Genomic DNA, 18,208 nt, shown 5'->3' on the forward strand with positions numbered 1-18,208 from the left:
ATTCCACTCCTACAATCCAATTAACTTTTCCTGTTTGAGCATAGACAATAAGGCTGTGAAATTCCGTAGTATTCAACTAGTCTCACTAGTTGTCTCAGTAACTCATGGCCGCTTGCAGAGAACTTTCTGCAAAATGCATGTGTGAATGATTCATGGGACAGGATTGTCTCTTGCATATATGGAAGCAGACAGATCATGCTGTCAAACCTTGCACAACACTGATAGAACGTGGAACAGTACAGCACAGGAACAGGCCCTTTGGCCCATGATGTTGCATCGAACTAATTGAATTAGTAATCAAATGCCCAACTAAACTAATCCCTTCTGCCTACACAATGTCCATATCCCTCCATTTCCTGCACATTCATGTGCCTATCTAAGAGTCTCTTGAATGCATCTATTGTATTTGCCTCCACCACCACCCCTGGCAGTGCATTCCAGGCACCCACCACTCTCTGTGTAGGAAAAAAAGACTTGCCCTGCACGTCTCCTTTGAACTTGCCCACTCTCACCTTGAATGCATGCCCTCTGGTTTTAGACATTTCAACCCAGGGAAAAAGATACTGGCTGTCTATCTCTGCCTCTCATCTTATAAACTTCTGTCAGATCTCCATTCAACCAAACTGGACTTGGGAGGTTCAAAGAGCCTGTGTTCAACTCATCTGGAAAGCCAATGTTTACAGCAGGAAGAATTCCCATTTCCCTGAGTGTATCTCAAGCAGCTGGACAGTGGAGCACCACCCTTATGTTGACCTTTCCTAAAATCTGCACATGTACTTTCTGGGACTAACTACGAAGAAGCATTCAGGACTGAGCACCATGTCTGAAAGATTTATTATGCCTTCTGTTTTATCACAGTACTCCAGTGACCGAATGTAATATTTCTACCACAACCCTGGATAACAGTAATACCTTAGCAGAGATCTGAGTGGTACAGGTGAAGATTTACCTGGATGGCAGGGGTAGTAGTTCTCCCACTGAGGTGGAAATTTAGGAGAAACCATGTTTTCACTGAGAATAATTTGGGAAAAATAAGGGCTGTGTGGTTTATTTACAATGCCAGGTGTACATTTACTCTGATTTGTTTTTTACTCTGAATTTTTTTTCTGGTAGCTAGTTGAACATACTTATTTTGATAATATTACACATCAAGAATAGACCATGCCAAGCTTTGCATATAAATTAGAAGTAAGCCAGAAGTCAGTCTGATGGGCTGAAATGAGTTGAAATCTCAAATATCAGAAGGTTTGCATATTTTTTAAACTGCATATAGCATAGAGTGTAAATTTCAAATAGAATTATGTTTCAAATAAGGAAGTTAACAGCCTTTATCTCCAGACTCCGTTTGTTGTGAAAGGCCATACTTTTCCACATTATTTCCAGGTTCCTTGTGTGTACAAGACAATAGAAGGTCTAATGTTCAGCTCTAGAAGATGGAGGAAAAAATATATTTGCAAGAAAAGGGAAATGAATGTGTTAATTGGATGGAAAAATGGAAAATAATCTTTATGTACAAGCACATTCTGAACACTGGCTCTGGAGTCATTTGAAATCGATATTGTGATACAAGGCAGCGGTGAGCCATATTTTATATCATACATTCTGACAGGATGTTTGCGAATCTGAGGTGAGAGCAGAGGGCTTCTGTTAGACTTTGAGCAAAGGAGAAATCATTGGAAACACCTGATTATAAATCATTTTTGGACTTCAGGGTCCTGGCTCATATGCTGGAATAGAATACTGGCATCCAGTAGCAATGCCAGTGAACTGTATTATTTTCCATTTATTTTATTTCAGTTCATTAAGTCATACATTCTCTCCTGAATGGTTTGTGCATGTGAGTAGATACAAAGACCTCTTTATCGCATCTGGTGAAACTCTCACTGGAGTAGGTGTAACGTACTTGTGAAAGGTGCTGGCTACAAGGCCGAAATTGCTCACACACTGACATTAACACATCTGCAGCTTCACGTCAGTAGGCTGATGTCAGTAGTATGCTTGCGTGTGCTTGCTGAGCATTTGGAAGTAACTACGTTGATTCCTAACATTTATCAGGGATTATGTCCTCACTGCATGGAGCAAAATTTGTCTTTTAAATTCAATATCATTTGTACAATTTTGAACGATCCTCACCATTAATGATACAAAGAGAGGTTTCCAAACCATGCTGTTTATTGGTGACAAAATGCATTCTAATATATGTAATAAAACACAATGTAGACAGTTAATAACAAAGTTTTAATGTTTGCTAAATAGAAACAGTATCTTTTGTGAAAGGAATGATCTTTGAAGTGTGTGGTGTTTTGTAGAGCAAATGGGGAAATTTATCTTTTTATCTGGAAATAATATGATTAGTCATCCTATTTGTTGTGATTTACATTGGTGGTTTGTGCATCAATAAAATACCAAAGAATTGTTAATGGACGTTGGGCCCTTTAATTCTGTGCCATGGAATTGGGGGAGCAGCCCTCCTTTGCACCACTGAAAACTTCTGATGTAAGGTTTAATATAACAAACACGTTCATAAACTATGTGATTCAATGCAAAATAAAAGGAATGACTACTGACCAAGCTGTGAACTCAATCAAGGTTGGGGCTAGGGAAAAGTGGTGAAATTATCATTGACATTGGATTGCTCTGGTTTCCTCCCACATTCCAAAGACGTACAGGTCAGGAAGTTGTGGGCATGCTGTGTTGGCGCCAGAAGCATGGCGACACTTGTGGGCTGCCCCCAGAACACTCTACACAAAAGATGCATTTCACTGTTTCGATGTACATGTGACTAAAAGATATCTTATCACTGGACCCATTGTCAGCTCTCAGTCATGGTTACATCCTTCAGTTAGTGGACTCGTATGTTCGGAGAAGTGGAAGATTAGTGTGGTCCCTTATGCCGAATAAAATAGTTGAAATATGTTCAGATTTAATTTATTAGTTAATACCAGATGCCAGTCTCATAAATAAGAACCTTCTTAGGTATATATATTTTAAAAAGTATGAATAAAAGATGTTACCAATGGACATACTGATCAGGACCTAATTGTGAAAAGTAATTTTTTTAGAAATTGCAAAGACATAACTGGAGATCACGTGTTTAGACTATGTTTGAATACTGCTTTTCCACTAAGCCCTTAGGTTTAAATCTAATCCAGGGAGAAGCACTGAAGATGTCTTCAGGAGGTGGTACCACAAGAAGGCAGCATCTAGCACCTTTTTTTTGCACTATTTATTTTCGGTAATTTGTAGATTTTATGTCTTTGCACTGACCTGCTGCAAAACAACAAATTTCATATGTCAATGATAAATCTGATTCTGATTCAGATGGTTCCTCTCTCCAGTGGCCTGACATTGTATTACGTTCCTATAATACAGTAGTGAGTATCCTTCAAAAATACTTTATTGGTTATTATATTTTTGGATGTCCTCTAGAAATGCACTCTATAAGTGCAAGTCTTTCTTTTCAGTTAAGGATTGTACATGAAATGGCTTCTATATATAGCCCAATAAAGATAATCTGAGTAAACAAGGATCCATTAGTTCAGATAGTGATTGGATAATGTCTCAGTGTCCGAGGAGCAAAATCATTTGCTACAAAACATAACATTTACAAATAATAGCCTTAAAATTAGACCTATTTGCACATATTATGTGGATATGATGCATAACAGCAGTTTTACTTCCCCAGGGCAGATTGTGTCTGCAATCTCCTTCTGCTGGAGTCACACCTATTGGGAAATTGGCCCGTGCGCTTTCCTTACATTTCACCAGAGCATGGCTGACATTTACCCGACATCAGCCCTATACCTGATGGCATCGCAGGTCATGCAGTGCACATTTTCTTCACTACCAGTACAATTTGGAGCTCTAGGGCGCCACCTATAACCTTTGCCGATCACTCACTGAAAAATGAACAGCACATTGTGAAGGGGTAATTGGCTTATTATAGTCACATCTACCGAGATAGTGAAGACCTTTGTTTGCATGCCATCTAAATGGATCATTCCATACAGAAGTACATTGAGGTAGCCCAAAAAGAAAAACAATAACAGAATGCAGAATATAGTGTTAAATTGCAGAGAGTGCAGTGCAGGCAGACAATAAGGTGCAAGGGCCATGATGAGGTAGACTGAGAGACTGAGTTCATCTTTATCATACACTAGGTCTGTTAGGCAATGAGACCGCAGAGTGTGCATTGTCACACTGACATCTTGCACACAGTGCCTTCCAGCCTCAGTTTTCAATACTTAGCTTTATGGAAAAGGATTCAATGGAGGTCCTTCAATCGCAGACTTTGTGCAAATTCTCAATGTTTGACCTTGGCAAAAGATAAAAATCGCCAAGGGTGGAATCATTAGCACTGCTGTCACCTCTGCACAAGTGTTTCTCAATTTCTCGTTATGTTTGATTCAAGGTCAAAAAAGCTTTCTTGAGACAACGGTGCATGGTGTGGCATGGCATTGACGTACAAGGTCCGTCCACTAGCCCCTAGATCAGCTTTCACCTTCCACTGGTGTAAGACCATTGGCGGCAAGTATGTTGAACCAGCCAGGAGAGCCCCATGTCCACTCTCTCTCATGTTTTCCCTCACCTCCTTGGCAGCTTTTCTGCTGCTGTGCTACGACTGTTGTAGGAGACTCCTTTAAGTGCTCCTTTAAGAGTGACATGGCAGCTGTGAGTTCTGCAGCCAGCACCTCACTGGCATTTTATCACATTATCCTGTGTGCAAAGTGCCAATGTGCTGTTCTCAACTTTCTGGGAGATCCCAAAGCTCTTTAGACCTATGCGCAACTCATGTTGACTGCGAGAAAAGAGGACGATGGTTAATATCTTGGCAAATATTTTCTGAGATTGAAGTTACTTGTAAAAGCCAGAAGGCGGACTGAAACTCCTTCCACATGGGCAAGACTGCACCAGCATAGTGGTTTCCTTTGGGATGGTTCTTCTGAACATACCAAATTAGGAGCAGGTGTAGGATATTCAGCTCCTTGGACCTGCTCCACCATGTGGTAGGATCATAGCTGGTCTGATTTATAAACTCAATTCTGTATTCTCATCTACCCATGGTAACCTTTCTGCTTCTCATGAATCTATCTACATAAAATATTCAAAAACTCTGCTTCCACCAACCCTTGAAGAGAATTCCTAAGACCCTCTGAGAGAAAGTATTTTGCCTCATCTCTGTCTGAAGTATTTGACCAGTGACCCCTAGATCTAGATTTTCTCATGAGAGGAAGTATCCTCTCCACATCTACCTTGTTAAGGCCCCTCAGGATCTTATACATATCACTCAAGCTCTCTCACTCTTCCAAACTCTCGTAGATACAAACCTCACTGGTTCAACCTTTTCATCAAAGAGTCACAGGAGTTACTGGGAACATTTCATTTTTTCAAGAAGACTTTGAGCACATTACTTGAATCTTATTCCATGATCAAACTCAGAAAAGAGGATAGAATAGCCAGCATTGACTAATCTTGGCTGATGCAGCCAGCTGTTTTTGGTGGTGGGACGGCGGTTCTGCATTCTGACAGTATTACATTCACTTTCTGCAGTCTGTGCAAGGCCTGAGTTTTGTGTTGTGCAATGTGAAAGCTATCAGATATTGGAAGGAACAACTTAGAGTCAGAGTTACTGTGATGAAACTTGATTTCAACACAGGCAGGATGGGGGAAGAGTGCAAAAAAAGCTTTTCTTGTTCATTCTTAGGATGAACAATGTATCCTCACTACCTTTTTGGTGATTCTTGTGGTGTTCAACAAGGCGTGGTGCTGATTCACTAGCTGAAGAAGGACTGGAGATACTAATCAGCAGATCATTTCCTTGCTTATGTCTGACCTGATGAGTATTACTGAGGTCCAGAGTTAATGCTAAATGGCCCTCCCTTCCTCTGTGCACTGATCTCAGAATGGTAAATGAGTATTTATAATTTTTTCAGGCTGTTGCTTCTCTGGTTTTGTGTGACAACTTTGAACCAGTCACCTGTTGTTAGTGAGTAGGACTTTGAAAGGTCCACTGCATGCAAATATCATCGCATGATTGGTTTGCTTTGTTTTACTCTTTAGTATTTGATGTGGCAGTTTGATAAGCATTAAAGGTTTGTCAGGCCACTTCTAAGTGCGACTAGGTGTCAAATGGATTGGGTTGCAACTGGAGTTGCATGTAGGCCAGACTTGACAACATCAGACACATGTCCAATTTGTCTTAAACTGATTCCGACTTTTTTATTTGAGGGCTTAGCAAATGAATTCACATTCACAAATATAGGATTTGAAGCCACTTACTTTGTTTCATTCGTTCAGGCCTCTGAAGTATTTGTCCAAAAATGAAACCATTACATCGGACAGGAGGTACAAAAGCCTGAAGTCCCACACCACCAGATTCAAGAACAGCTACTTCCTTTGAACCATTCTGTTCTTGAGCCAACTGCAAAACCTAGTTTAGCAACAATATTGACTAGTTTGATCACTTTGCACTAAAATGGACTTTTTTTGTTCTAATTGTGTTCTTTCTTGTAAATTATACACAATTTCTGTGTTTAATTTGTTTTTCTTGTTAATGCTGCTTATATGATGCTATGTGCCTGTGATGCTATTGTAAGTAAGTTTTCTTTCATTGCACCTGTGCATACACGTACTTGTGCATACGACAGTAAACTTGACTTTGACCTTGTTATACCTAGTGGAAGCAAAGAATTTGGGAAGAGTAATCAAAAGCAAACAAAAAAAAACACAAGATGCTGGAAATTTTCAGAAACAGTTAATATTTCAGCTTGATGACCTTTTGCCATAACTGAGAAAACTTAGAAACCAAACATGTTTTAAATTGCAGAGAAGTGGGAGAGGTGGAGAGAACATTGGAAACTGAGACCAAGTGAGACTGAATGACTTTATTAAGGCATGGTAACAGGCTGTTCCAGCCCAATGAGCCCACACCGCCCATTACACCCGTGTGGTGGTCCTGCTGGCTGAGAGAGGGTGTTGAAGGGTTGTTAATCACAGATCATCTTTCTGGAGGAGAGAGAGGGGGAAAATAAGGAAAAATAAATAAAATAAATGTTCAAGTTAAATGCAACACACTGGGCAAGTAAATCACTGCAGATGCCAGAAATCTGAAGTAAAACCAGAAAATGTTGAAAATACTCAGCAGGTCAGGTAGCATCTCTGGAGAGGGAAACAAAGTTTAATGTTTGAGGTGGTTGACCCATCACTGATAATGGCCAGTTCTGAAACAGACTGGAAAGGCTGGTTATCTGAAATTCATTGTTTAGCCCTGAGGAAATGTGTTCAAAATCAGAAGAGGAGATGCTACCCTTTTGAGCTTAAACTTGAGCTTCATTGGAAGAGTGTAAGAGAATTGAAGTGACAGATAACTGAAAACTCAGGGTCACCTTTGCAGACCGAACAGAACCCAATATGCATTTTGTTTCTGTAATGTAAAGGAGACCTCATCACCAGCACCATAAGCAGTAAAAGTTCTGAATGAATTGTTGCTTCATGTGGGAGGGCTGTTTGAGTCCCTTAACGGTGAGAAGGGAAGACAAAATGGGGCAGGTGTTGAATCTCCTGTGGTTGCGCCAAAAGCAGCAGTGAAGAGGAGTTTTTAACTCAGTTTCACTCACTCTGCAGATGTTGTCTGACCCGCTGAGTTATTTCCAGCATTTTCTGATTTTATTAAAAATTTAGAAAATGATTTTCTTTAATTATTTCTGTGAACATTGCCGGCAAGGTCATTTGGCTGATTGGGAAACAGCCCAGAAAACCCAAAGCAGAACAGCCCAAAGCAGTTGAGAATCAAAAACATTGGTGGGTCTGGAATGACATGCGTAACGTTGTTGACCAGCGAAGGGCAGCAGATTTCCTTTTCTGAAGGACATTAATAATAATATGAAGTTGCCATGAGTCGGACTGTTTTTATGTTTTATTTATTTAGTTCCATCTGAATTCCCCAACCGTCACCTGTTCTGCATCAGTAACTCAGACTCCTGGATATTAGTGAAATAACACATCCACTATGGAGCTAGTATTGTATTAATAAGGTGTGAGGGGAGAGAAGGATTGGAAAGCGGACGGACTTTGCACGTCAATGCCACGCCGCACCTTGCACAGAATTCTCAAGATTTTTTTTCGACCCTGAATCAAAAATGACGAGAAATTGAGAAATATTCGTGCCGAGATAACAGCTATGTGAATGACTCCACCCTTGGCAATTTCTTATGCTTTGCTAAGGTCAAACAGTGAGAGTAACGCCAGTGAATGGTAACCGCACCCGTGTGCTCTTCTGCAGAGAGTGTGTGATTGTGTCATTGGAAGGGCAGGGCGACAGAGGCCAGTGGAATTTGTGTTCACTTCGGAGCAGCTGCCAATGGTTATTTCAGCGGGGTAGCGGCCACTGGGGGAATGCACAGCAATTCCTGAACACTAGTCGTTCTCAGACCTTGCTTTCGGTGGTCAGAGCAGCTTAGTGACTGTTGTTCAGCCGTAGGTAACTGTAAACCACGGGCACTAACACTGTTAGAGTGGTGCTGTTGATGTGAATCTGGATTTGCGGACTGCACAGGAGACACTGCTGATGAAATGGTCATGGTGAATGAAAAAGGTACAGAATTGTTCATTCTTCTTTCACGCAGACGTTATTCCGAAAGTTATTACGTCTCTATTTAAACATGCAGTATATTCACATTTGCCTGTGTAAACGGCACGCGGTTTTAATGCTGTTTCTTTCCCAGTGTACACATTGTAGACTTAATACAGTCCCTTGTACAAACTCTGCACTTCAATGCTGATGATGTAGGAATCCTCCCTCTTCGAAGCCTTCGCTAAAATTTTAGGCATTTCCTTTTACTAGTTAACAGTGACGGTTTTTGGATAATCCAGTTCAAATGCTGTGGTGAATGTCCTTTCTGATGTATTGCGCCAGAACTCAAAGGTCCGTGTGAAACGAGAAATGTTGACTATTTTGGTACAATAGTGTGATTATGCAGTGCTCGATGTGATAACGTCCCAAAAATAGCATGGAAAATACAGGGAGCGAACGGAACACCCAAGAGGTGCGTTCCGCTGTGAGGTTGGAAAACTGTGAAAGCTCATTAAAAGGAACAGTCGGGCAGGCTGAGTCCATTTTTACACTTGCATTGTTGGTTTATTTCCGTGGAATTAGAGGATATTGACGGGATACCTGCAGAGGAGAGCTAATACAATGCACTTTCTCATGTCAAGGACTTCTAAAATTGGTGGGAATGTGTTTTTGACCTTCGTTTCAATGCTCTTAGACTCATGAAGCTGTTGTGAAAATTGTTTTAATCAGATGAAGGGAATTAAGCAAATTCATTTTTAAATGCTTTGCAGAAGCCTTTTTAATGTGATACCGGTTAACATCACAGAATCAGAAGGGCATTTGGCACATGGTTTTTGTGCTGGGTGTTTTGAGAGTGCGAATCAAACCATTGTAGTCCCTGCCTTTTCTCCACAGCCTTGCAAATATTTCCCTTCAGTTTTTTGTTATTGTGGTAGATATTAGTCACTTGATGTTCTGGCCTCTTGCACACACCAGATGTCAGGAAATTCCTCAACAAGTTATTTCTTAGTTTATCAACCAAGTGTCAAAAATCATCGCCATCACAGAGTCAGCAAACATAGCAGCAGCCCTTCGTAAACAAATTCATAAAGATGTATTTTCCTAGTAACATATTAACCAACATGATTAACTTTATGGGTATATCCTGCCGTTTGTTCCATATGGCCTGTTTACACTGGAAAAATGTCCATTCAACTCTGGAGATAAAATACATACACTAAATTAGAAGGATGTATTACAATGTGTGACCAAAAGAAGCAAGTTTTAAGGAAATGACAGCAACTTTATGGAGGGAATAAAGAATATGGAGTGAAAGCTGGTCTCAGAGGTGGAGCAAAGAGATGGTAGGTTGGGAACTGTTCAGACCCACCACTGAGCCCAAGAGATGTTAATTTACTACAGAGCACTTGTCAGGTTCTCATCACAACCTGCTTTGGAAGTGACAGGAGCAGAAGTTTAAGCAGGCCAGGCAAGTACTCAGTGAAAAGAAATAGTGTCTGAACATTGTGGGTAGTAGGAGGTCAAGAATGGTTTTGATTGTAGGGCGCGAGGTTTGCGTGGCACCTGGAGTGAGCGGACTCTGGCTGAGGCAGCATCTGGCTGCAGTGACATCACTGGGGCACAGATCTGTGCATTTATCCCCTCAGTTTTTGATGGGTATTTTACCTGCCAGCCTAGAAGAGCAAGTGAAAACTGGAACTGGTGAGAACAGCAAGTAGGTCCCTGGGTGGTCTTTAAATGCCTGGCTCGCCACTGGCTTCCAATGAAAAGATATGTCTGTGATATTGTAATGTAGTTCTGCCCTTCTGGAATAATTTGGGAACAGTGATTAAATATTCTGAAGAAAATGGTAATATAAATCTCCCTTGGAATTCCACAAAGTATGTGCTGACCATTAGACTTTATTAAAGTTTGAAGTGCAGTTAATTATCAACAGAATAAATAATCATGAAAGAATTTTCTTAGAAACTTATAATATTGATAGCCCATTCTAACTTCTGACATCTTTATGAATCTGTGGATGGTTTTCAAGAGATTCTGCACCTCACGTTTATCACTGACCTGCAGATGAAACCCAGCTCTATTACTTGTTTCCCTTGAGGAACCTTACAGTTTCTGGCTTGGTAGGTAGGGCTGATAATAAATGGGACATTTTTCTAATGATTTCCTGTGATTGTTTTCTGTATCATAAATAAAATTGAAGGGTGATTTAATTGATGTTCACAACTATGAAAGAGTAGTACAGATCAGAGAAACAAACTCTAATATAAGCACATCTAAACTGAGGATATGGAAAGGAACTTGCATAATATAACTTTTTATTGGAGCTTGGGGAGCCAAGGCATCTAATTTGTTTATCTTTATTGATGAAAGTAAAGGATTACTTTTGGAGAGTTCACTTAATCTTGCCTTGAGGGAGGCTTGCCACCTGATCCTAAATCCTTGCATACTGCAGGCCCATCAGTCATTGAACTATTCATATCTCTTGTTGTTCTTTCAGATCAAGGGCACACTTGCATCTTCATTCTCTTCAAGTTACATGTAGCCTTTCACGGTGATGGCTCCACTTTCCTCCCCGATGCCTGTGATTGTGGCGCAGCTCTCTCATCTCTGGCAATGATGTCTTCAGCTCCTGCACAGTTGCCCTGGTATCCCTTAGCCCCTCCTCTTCCTCATCTACCTCAGCAACATCATTTGAAGAAATGGGGTCAGCTTCCCTGTGAATGCAGGCAGCAACAGATGGTGCTCTCTGACTGCCTCTCTGATACCCACTTAAATACTGGGAAGACTAAAGCCATTTAGAGTCAGAGTTGTACAGCATGGCAACAGACCCTTCTGCCCAACTCATCCATGCCTACCAAAGTTAGTCCCATTTGCTGGTATTCGACCCAATTTCTTTAGTTTCTGCCAGAATTTGTGTACCTTTTCATCCCTGCTTCAAGCTGTTGTCTTGGTTTGAACCAGCTTGCGCAGTATTTTGGGATTCTGTTCCAACTTGTAACGCAGGTATAACACAAGACTGTATGGCTTTCTTTTAGTCCTGAGGCTGCTGAAATATTTGCCCTTCTCCAATTAAACTGTTCCAGTGCTCTCTCCAAGCACCCTTCCATCATTCAGGAACTTCGACTCTATTCTGCTCTGTGTGGGACTGGCAGCAGAGTTTCATTCATTGACCCTTGGTCTTTGACCTGCATTTGCCTTCACTGGTGCAACATATCCAGTTTAGAGTACTCGTCCTCATCTTTGTGTACCTTTATGGCTTTGCTACTCCCTGTTCCTGCAACCTCCTCCAGCTTTGCCATCTCCCTGGAATACTATTCCTCCAGCTTGGAAGTCATGGTCCCCTTTGCACTATGAGTGGCCATGCCTCCAGCAGTTCTGTAAATTGCCTTCCTCTCCTCTTAAGATCCACTTTCAGCAATTGAAGTGAGATCACCCCTGATCAGCAGGGGTGACCAAGCCAAATTTTGGTCACCCCTGCTGGTTTCTCATCGTTGCCTGGTATTCACTTGCTTGAATTGTTCTTTGTAATGTGGTTTCAGATACTTTTCTATGTTAATGGTGATGGTTCAGTTTGCTACAGTGCTGATTTTCTTTCCCCCTATGTATTTCTTTGGACTGGTCTTTACAGAACAAAAGCTGGCCTTTGATTAAAAATTGAACAGTCATTACTAGTTTATGCTGCTGGATACGTGGCCTTCCTGGAAATGGATAAATAATTTAGCAGGATTGACTTCTGTAATTTATTGAAAAATGTGTTATTTTATGCATTGTATACTTGCTGGTTCATTGTAGGTTCCTGCAAACACAGGGCAACAGGGTAGTTTGAGGATAAAAGTTTAATAGATTCATAACTGCACATTATGATGTCTTCTGCCTACAAGCAGTAGAACTGGGATAGTTTCTGGAAATTGTCTTCAGAAGTGTTGGAATGACTGAGAGACCCTGCATTTATTGAGATTTGATAAGCAGGTGGTCAGGTCTGCAGTAATTGTAATACATTCTTGGAATTATAATCATCTGGAGCTAGAAATCCTCCTGTACATAAATGTCCATTCAAATGGTGCTGCATGGAGGACTTGTACTAGTTCTGAAAAAATATTCAGTGGAAACCAGTTTTCTAATGCACACAGCAACCATGCATGTTAAAATTGCAAATCCTGGGCTGCCTTTCTGTAATTGTGCATCAACTGCAAAACTGTATGGTGCAAGTTTTCTTTTATGTTCTTGTGGCTTTGCTTTTAGTCACAGATGAGTAAATGGATGGGCAACTGGTGCCTCCAACAATTGAAGTGAGATAGGTGAGCACCAACAACTGGTGGTTGGAGCAGCCCACTAACAGAACAGAGTACTTTATCCTGGGAAGGACGAGCATGGGACTATCAGTGAGATGAGGTCACAGCTTCTGGTGCAGGACTTCCTGGTGATAGACCAGGTCAAAATGAGCAGATTACCTGGTGATGGCATGTGCATCCATCCTCTGTTTAAGACTTCTTTCTGCAGTCAAGGAATGTGCCAGTCACAAACGTGACATGGGTTAATGTTGCAACTGCATTCACAACAGCCTCTTTGCATAAGCAGGTTGCATTATGCGCTATGCTGATTGCATGTAGCAGGGAAAATGTTATTGTGTAGCGCACAAGAATATTGCACATTGCAGTTGATTAAGTCGTATATTTGCAATGGTGAACATTGAATTCATGAGATTTACAGAGCAGTCTCTCTTTGTAGAAGAAAACAATGCATACAGCCCACAACTGTGTAACAAAGAAAACTTAAATTCCAACTCCCTTTTGCAAAAATAAATCTTGAGGGTGTTGATAACATTTCTTGCAGTGAAAGTAACTGTTGTGTCCTTGCAGTTTAACCAAGTTGTGAAGTAAGTGGGAATGCCTAATTCCTATAAATGTGCAGTGTTAATCTTAGTGTATTTTCTACAAGGCATACCATTTTTCTCTAAGTAATCATCACGGATCAACCTCGGATGTAAGGTGCCAAATGAACCTCTCTGCACTAAATCAGTAATTTAAAAAGTGATTTGCAGAGGTGAGGAGCAACAATATTTTGGGGACAATAAGACCACCAACTTCAAGTGGCACACCATCCTGGAGTTCCTCCCACACCATTGAGAAAGTACCCAAGGGTGGTTGAAACAGCTACCGAGACCAGGCAAAGGGGCACAATTGACTGAACTGCTCAAGCATTAGAGTGTCAGTTTGCTTGATAGTCGCATTCTACTAAGTGGTGAATGTTCAATCAGCCGACCTGACCCCAGGGTTAAGTCTTGTAAATTGTACACAGGCTTCAGACTGGTGAAGGAAGTCAAATTACTTGTTCCAGATTACCCAGTTACCTGCCCTGCTAATGTAGCCACGGTGTCGATGTGCCTCGTCCAGTTCCACTTCTCGTCAGTGATAATGGGAGAGTGCGGGGCATGGAAATTTTGCCGCCGAAGATCAAATAGTGAATGACTAAGCTATCTTCTGTTTCAGATGGTCTCTGTGAGCTGGTGTGGTGAAAATGTTATCTGCTTTAACCCCAATCTTATTGTAACTAAGATTCCATTATGAGTTGGTGTGGACTGCTGTAGCATTGGACATCTAAATGGACCTAACTGCTGTTAAGCAGTTACTTCATAACTTTACTCATGATAAGTTTAATTAGAGATCGTTGAAACATGAAGATATTTCTCTGCAATGAGTGTTGCAGATCTAAAACCAACCGATCTGATACCTTTTTGACCACTTCCTCATTTTCATGGTATCTTGTCTGTGCCACCCTTCCTTAAAATGAGTTTTATGCATGTTAAAGAAATAACTGACAAAAATAAACCATCCATTTCTATCTGTACTGACACACACCTTCAAAATAGCAAGACTTGCATAGTATTCTAATGAATCTGAGTATCTCACTGCTACAGTTTAAATGAACATTTCAGTTCTCCTTTTGATTTATGCAAGTGTTCAAAAAAAAAATTGTTGCCTGTGACATGTGGGATGGCCAAAAGTAAGTTTCCTTGCACCATTTTTTGGCTATTTCTTGCTGATTGTTTCAAGTTTAGTCTGTGTTGTTTAATTGATATAAAAGGCCATTCACCCCACCAAGTCTAAGCTGACACTTTGAGCAATCCCATTCCTTCTTCCCTGTAACCTGTTATAGTCGTACAGCATGGAAACGGGCCCTTCGGCCCTACTCGTTCATGCTGGCCAAGATGCCAGTCCAAGTTGGTCCTATTTGCCAGCATATTCTCGCGTGCCCATTAACGTCCTCCTGAATCTCCCACCAACCACCTACACTTGGGACAATTCACAGTCACCAATTAACCAAACAGCATGACTTTAGGACATGGAAGGGGAAACCCATGCATTGACAAGGAAAACGTGCAAACTCCACATGGATTCAAAATCAATGCTGGAACTGTGCTGCCCAAATAACAGGCCATCTTTTAAATTCCTTATTAAATTTTGAATGTTTGGGTCATCATTATGAGGGTGTTAATCCTAGTGACCTGGAACGTTGATAGAGTGCTCAAGTGGAAGAGGAGAAAGTCAAAGATGGGGGTTTTAAATGAAAGTCAGGTAAACTTTTATTTGATGAGACACAAATTGTCACAATAATCTGGCTTGAAGTGTTACGTGAAACCAACTAAATAAGTATTTCATACAATGCAAAATTGGTATGCACCCCAAAAAGGGATGAGCCTCATTGGTGTAATTAATCAATCATTGTCAGCAAGCGAGACCAGAGGCTCCAGCGTGTTGAAGGAAATAGCCTGCAAAATGCAAGGAAAAACCAAGTGAACTTGGATTTTAAAGCAACAGATGGTTAATAAGTTTGGAAAGCTGAAACAAGTGGATGTGAAATTTGCAGGGAATACCAAAGGAGTAGCAATAATTTGTTTTGAAAAGGCTCTGAGTGGTGAAACAGAACTTGGACATATTAGTGCAGGGACAAATGTAATCAATACTTTACATACCTCTTTACTTCATAGAAGATAAAATAGCAGCAGTAAAGAGAAACTAAAATTTTGCAGGGCAAGAACTTCTGTTGAATTCAAGATGAGCAGTGATATCAGCTTGGTTGTGGGGAGCAGTCAGTGAAAGTTATTTTTGTAAAACAACCCAAAGCCCAGAATGTTCACTATTTTGTTAAGACAATTTGTACTAATGTAATAAATGATTCCCATCACACTTGTGTTCATGAACTGTAATTAAAAAAAGATCTTAATGTTAAGCTTGATGTAATAAAGTCAACAGTCCTTTTTTTTACACTTGATTTACTTGTGAAGCTTTCCTGGTAATTGATTTGAATCTAAATTGTGGCTTAGTGAGTTGACTTTTTAAAAAAATAAAATGGTTTCGGCTATATCCTTGTCAAACTATTTTCAATTTTGATTTTATAAACTATCATAAAGTGTTCATCAGTCCTAAACATGCTTTTAAAATTTGCTTTGGTTCTTTGTATTTGCTCTTCCTAATAACATTTGGAAGTAATGAAGCATTGAAAAGAAATGTCATTAACACTGGTGTGTGGAAGTAGATTCCTCTCAATCTGGAACATTAATAGAAAATAAGAGGTTGTTACCAACAGATTGGAGGATAGTTTCCTCCATAATAAAGCAGGACATCAGTTGCAATACATAACAAGTGCACTTTGGTACTTCCAGCACTCCACTGAAGTTCTTGTAGTCTTGTTCCAATTCACCTAGGGGAATTATAGTGATCTTAATTAGAGCAGATCTGTTAATCCTGAGTTTGCTTATTGCTTACCTTTGGAGCACAGAACTTCTTTTAGTATAGCCCTGGGCACAGGCTTCCAGCTCATCAGTGCAACACCTCTCCTAGTACATTGGCTGTTCATGATGATAGAAAGGCTTTGACAGTCAGTGGGGACCCGATTCCAGGCTTGCCAGCTGTCAGAACTGTTCCTGTAATTGATCGACTAAAGTCTTTGATGTCCAAAAACATTTAGAATCACTTGAGGCCTCTTTAAAACTAAAGCTTTACTCAAAAATATTAACCTTTTTAAACTTGAACAGAGTTTAAAAATAAGTAGTTCTAAAACAATTAAAACTTATTAATGAATCGCTTGAAAAGGTCAATTTGCCTTTATCGCAGGAGTAGATTTTTGATCCCTTTTAATGGGTCTGCTGTACCTGTGTCAGGTACATCTAGGAGCTGGAAAATCTGTGGACGTTGCTGCTGCTCTGTCAGATCCATGAGGAGTTCATCAACGTTATGCAGGTGGTCCATGGCAGGTGCCTATAGGGCACAGGGCTGCATTTTGCCTCTCACTTATGTGTACCTAATTCAAGGCTTATTTGCTGATCCAGTAATATCCTGGTAGAAGATCTACTCTGTTCGACTTCCCAGGAGGTGGCAGAGGTGTGGAATGAACTAAATTACCTTGTAGCATCGTAGAGTCATACAGCACAGAAACAAGCCCTTTGGCCCAACTGTTCCACGCTGACCAAGATTCCCATCTAAGCTAGTATCATTTGCCCATGTCTGGCTCATATCCCTCTAAACCTTTCCTATCCATGCACCTGTTCAAGTACCTTATTGGAACTGCAAACCAGCTAGAGCTGCATCATGCAAACTGGGAAGACTTTGTGAAATGGAGAGGCCAATATTTGCCCAATATAACTGTGCTGTTCCCTGTCACATCTGGGTATGTGGCTCTCAACCATTTTGAATATATTTATCAGAGGCCATTTCTTGCCTGCACCAATCAGATGTTTATTGAAGTTGCATTACTGTGTCGCTAAACTGGTCAATTCAGTCGGGTAGAAATAAAAATATGATTTATCTTAAATGCCCTGTCATAAGTAAATCAATGGGCTAGTCTGGTATGAAATAGATACACAGTTTTAATGCCAGTGCAAGTTGCTTTATAGTGCTTTGTTACTAAGTGTAATTATTTTTTGGGCATTATATTGTCTGCTGATGAATAGGTCCAGACAACATAAATTTTGAAATAGGTCAAAATCAACATGTAAATTAGATTGCTGTGAGATTAGTAGTGAAGATTAAAGCAGATTATTTGACTGTGCTCCTGTGTTTAATTTACTGTGGAGACTCAAAATAAATACATGAAGGAAACGCGTTGTCATGTATACAGACGTCCAGAGGTTATGAACATTTGACTTAGATGCATCTACTTATGAATTCCCAAAATATTAAATTCAAAAGTTCAATGCAAGTACCTATGTTCATTCCTACAAATAACAGAACAAGTTTCCTTTCCACTTTTAGTAATTCTTTCTTATCAAAACCATGCAAGTCTGATGCCATATATTTCAATACTGTGGAGGTATGGTCACCATATCAAGTGATTTTTGGTGCCTTTTCCAAATTATGGACATCTGTAGAAATGGAAACCGTTCATTACCCATGGATGGCCTGTAGTTTGGCTTAAATTGGACAATTTTGAAGAACGTAACTTGGTCTATTTTGAACCAGTTTCTTTAGTGCTCATAATTACGAACTGCACGTTTCAAGAATTTTAAACACAATGCTATAAATAGTCAACATTTGCATTGCTGGAACTTGCAGACAGTAACTTCCCTCTCATGCTTGCCAGTGAAGCTCCCCTAGTGTTGACTGGCTGGTAATTGAAGTTGGGATACCAAGTAGT

General features: G+C 40.3%; 1 protein-coding gene across 10 annotated transcripts in view; it reads left to right on the top strand.

Annotated features, from left to right (window-relative positions):
* Nucleotides 1-18,208, top strand: part of ablim1b (actin binding LIM protein 1b) — a 290,641-nt gene that overhangs the window by 84,038 nt on the left and 188,395 nt on the right. For 3 of the 10 annotated variants that reach the window (XM_052027501.1, XM_052027494.1, XM_052027500.1), the window contains exon 1: nt 8,177-8,593. The exons of 2 other annotated variants lie outside the window; for them this stretch is intronic. In XM_052027501.1, the coding sequence (XP_051883461.1) occupies nt 8,572-8,593 (22 nt within the window). In that variant the 5' untranslated portion in view covers nt 8,177-8,571. Of the gene's footprint in view, nt 1-8,169; nt 8,594-18,208 lie in introns of those variants that run through there. 5 more of the 10 variants (XM_052027496.1, XM_052027492.1, XM_052027495.1 and 2 more) reach the window with 5 other exon arrangements.

The sequence above is a fragment of the Pristis pectinata genome, chromosome 12 (assembly GCF_009764475.1).
Source record: "Pristis pectinata isolate sPriPec2 chromosome 12, sPriPec2.1.pri, whole genome shotgun sequence".
Classification (NCBI taxonomy): Eukaryota; Metazoa; Chordata; class Chondrichthyes; order Rhinopristiformes; family Pristidae; genus Pristis; species Pristis pectinata.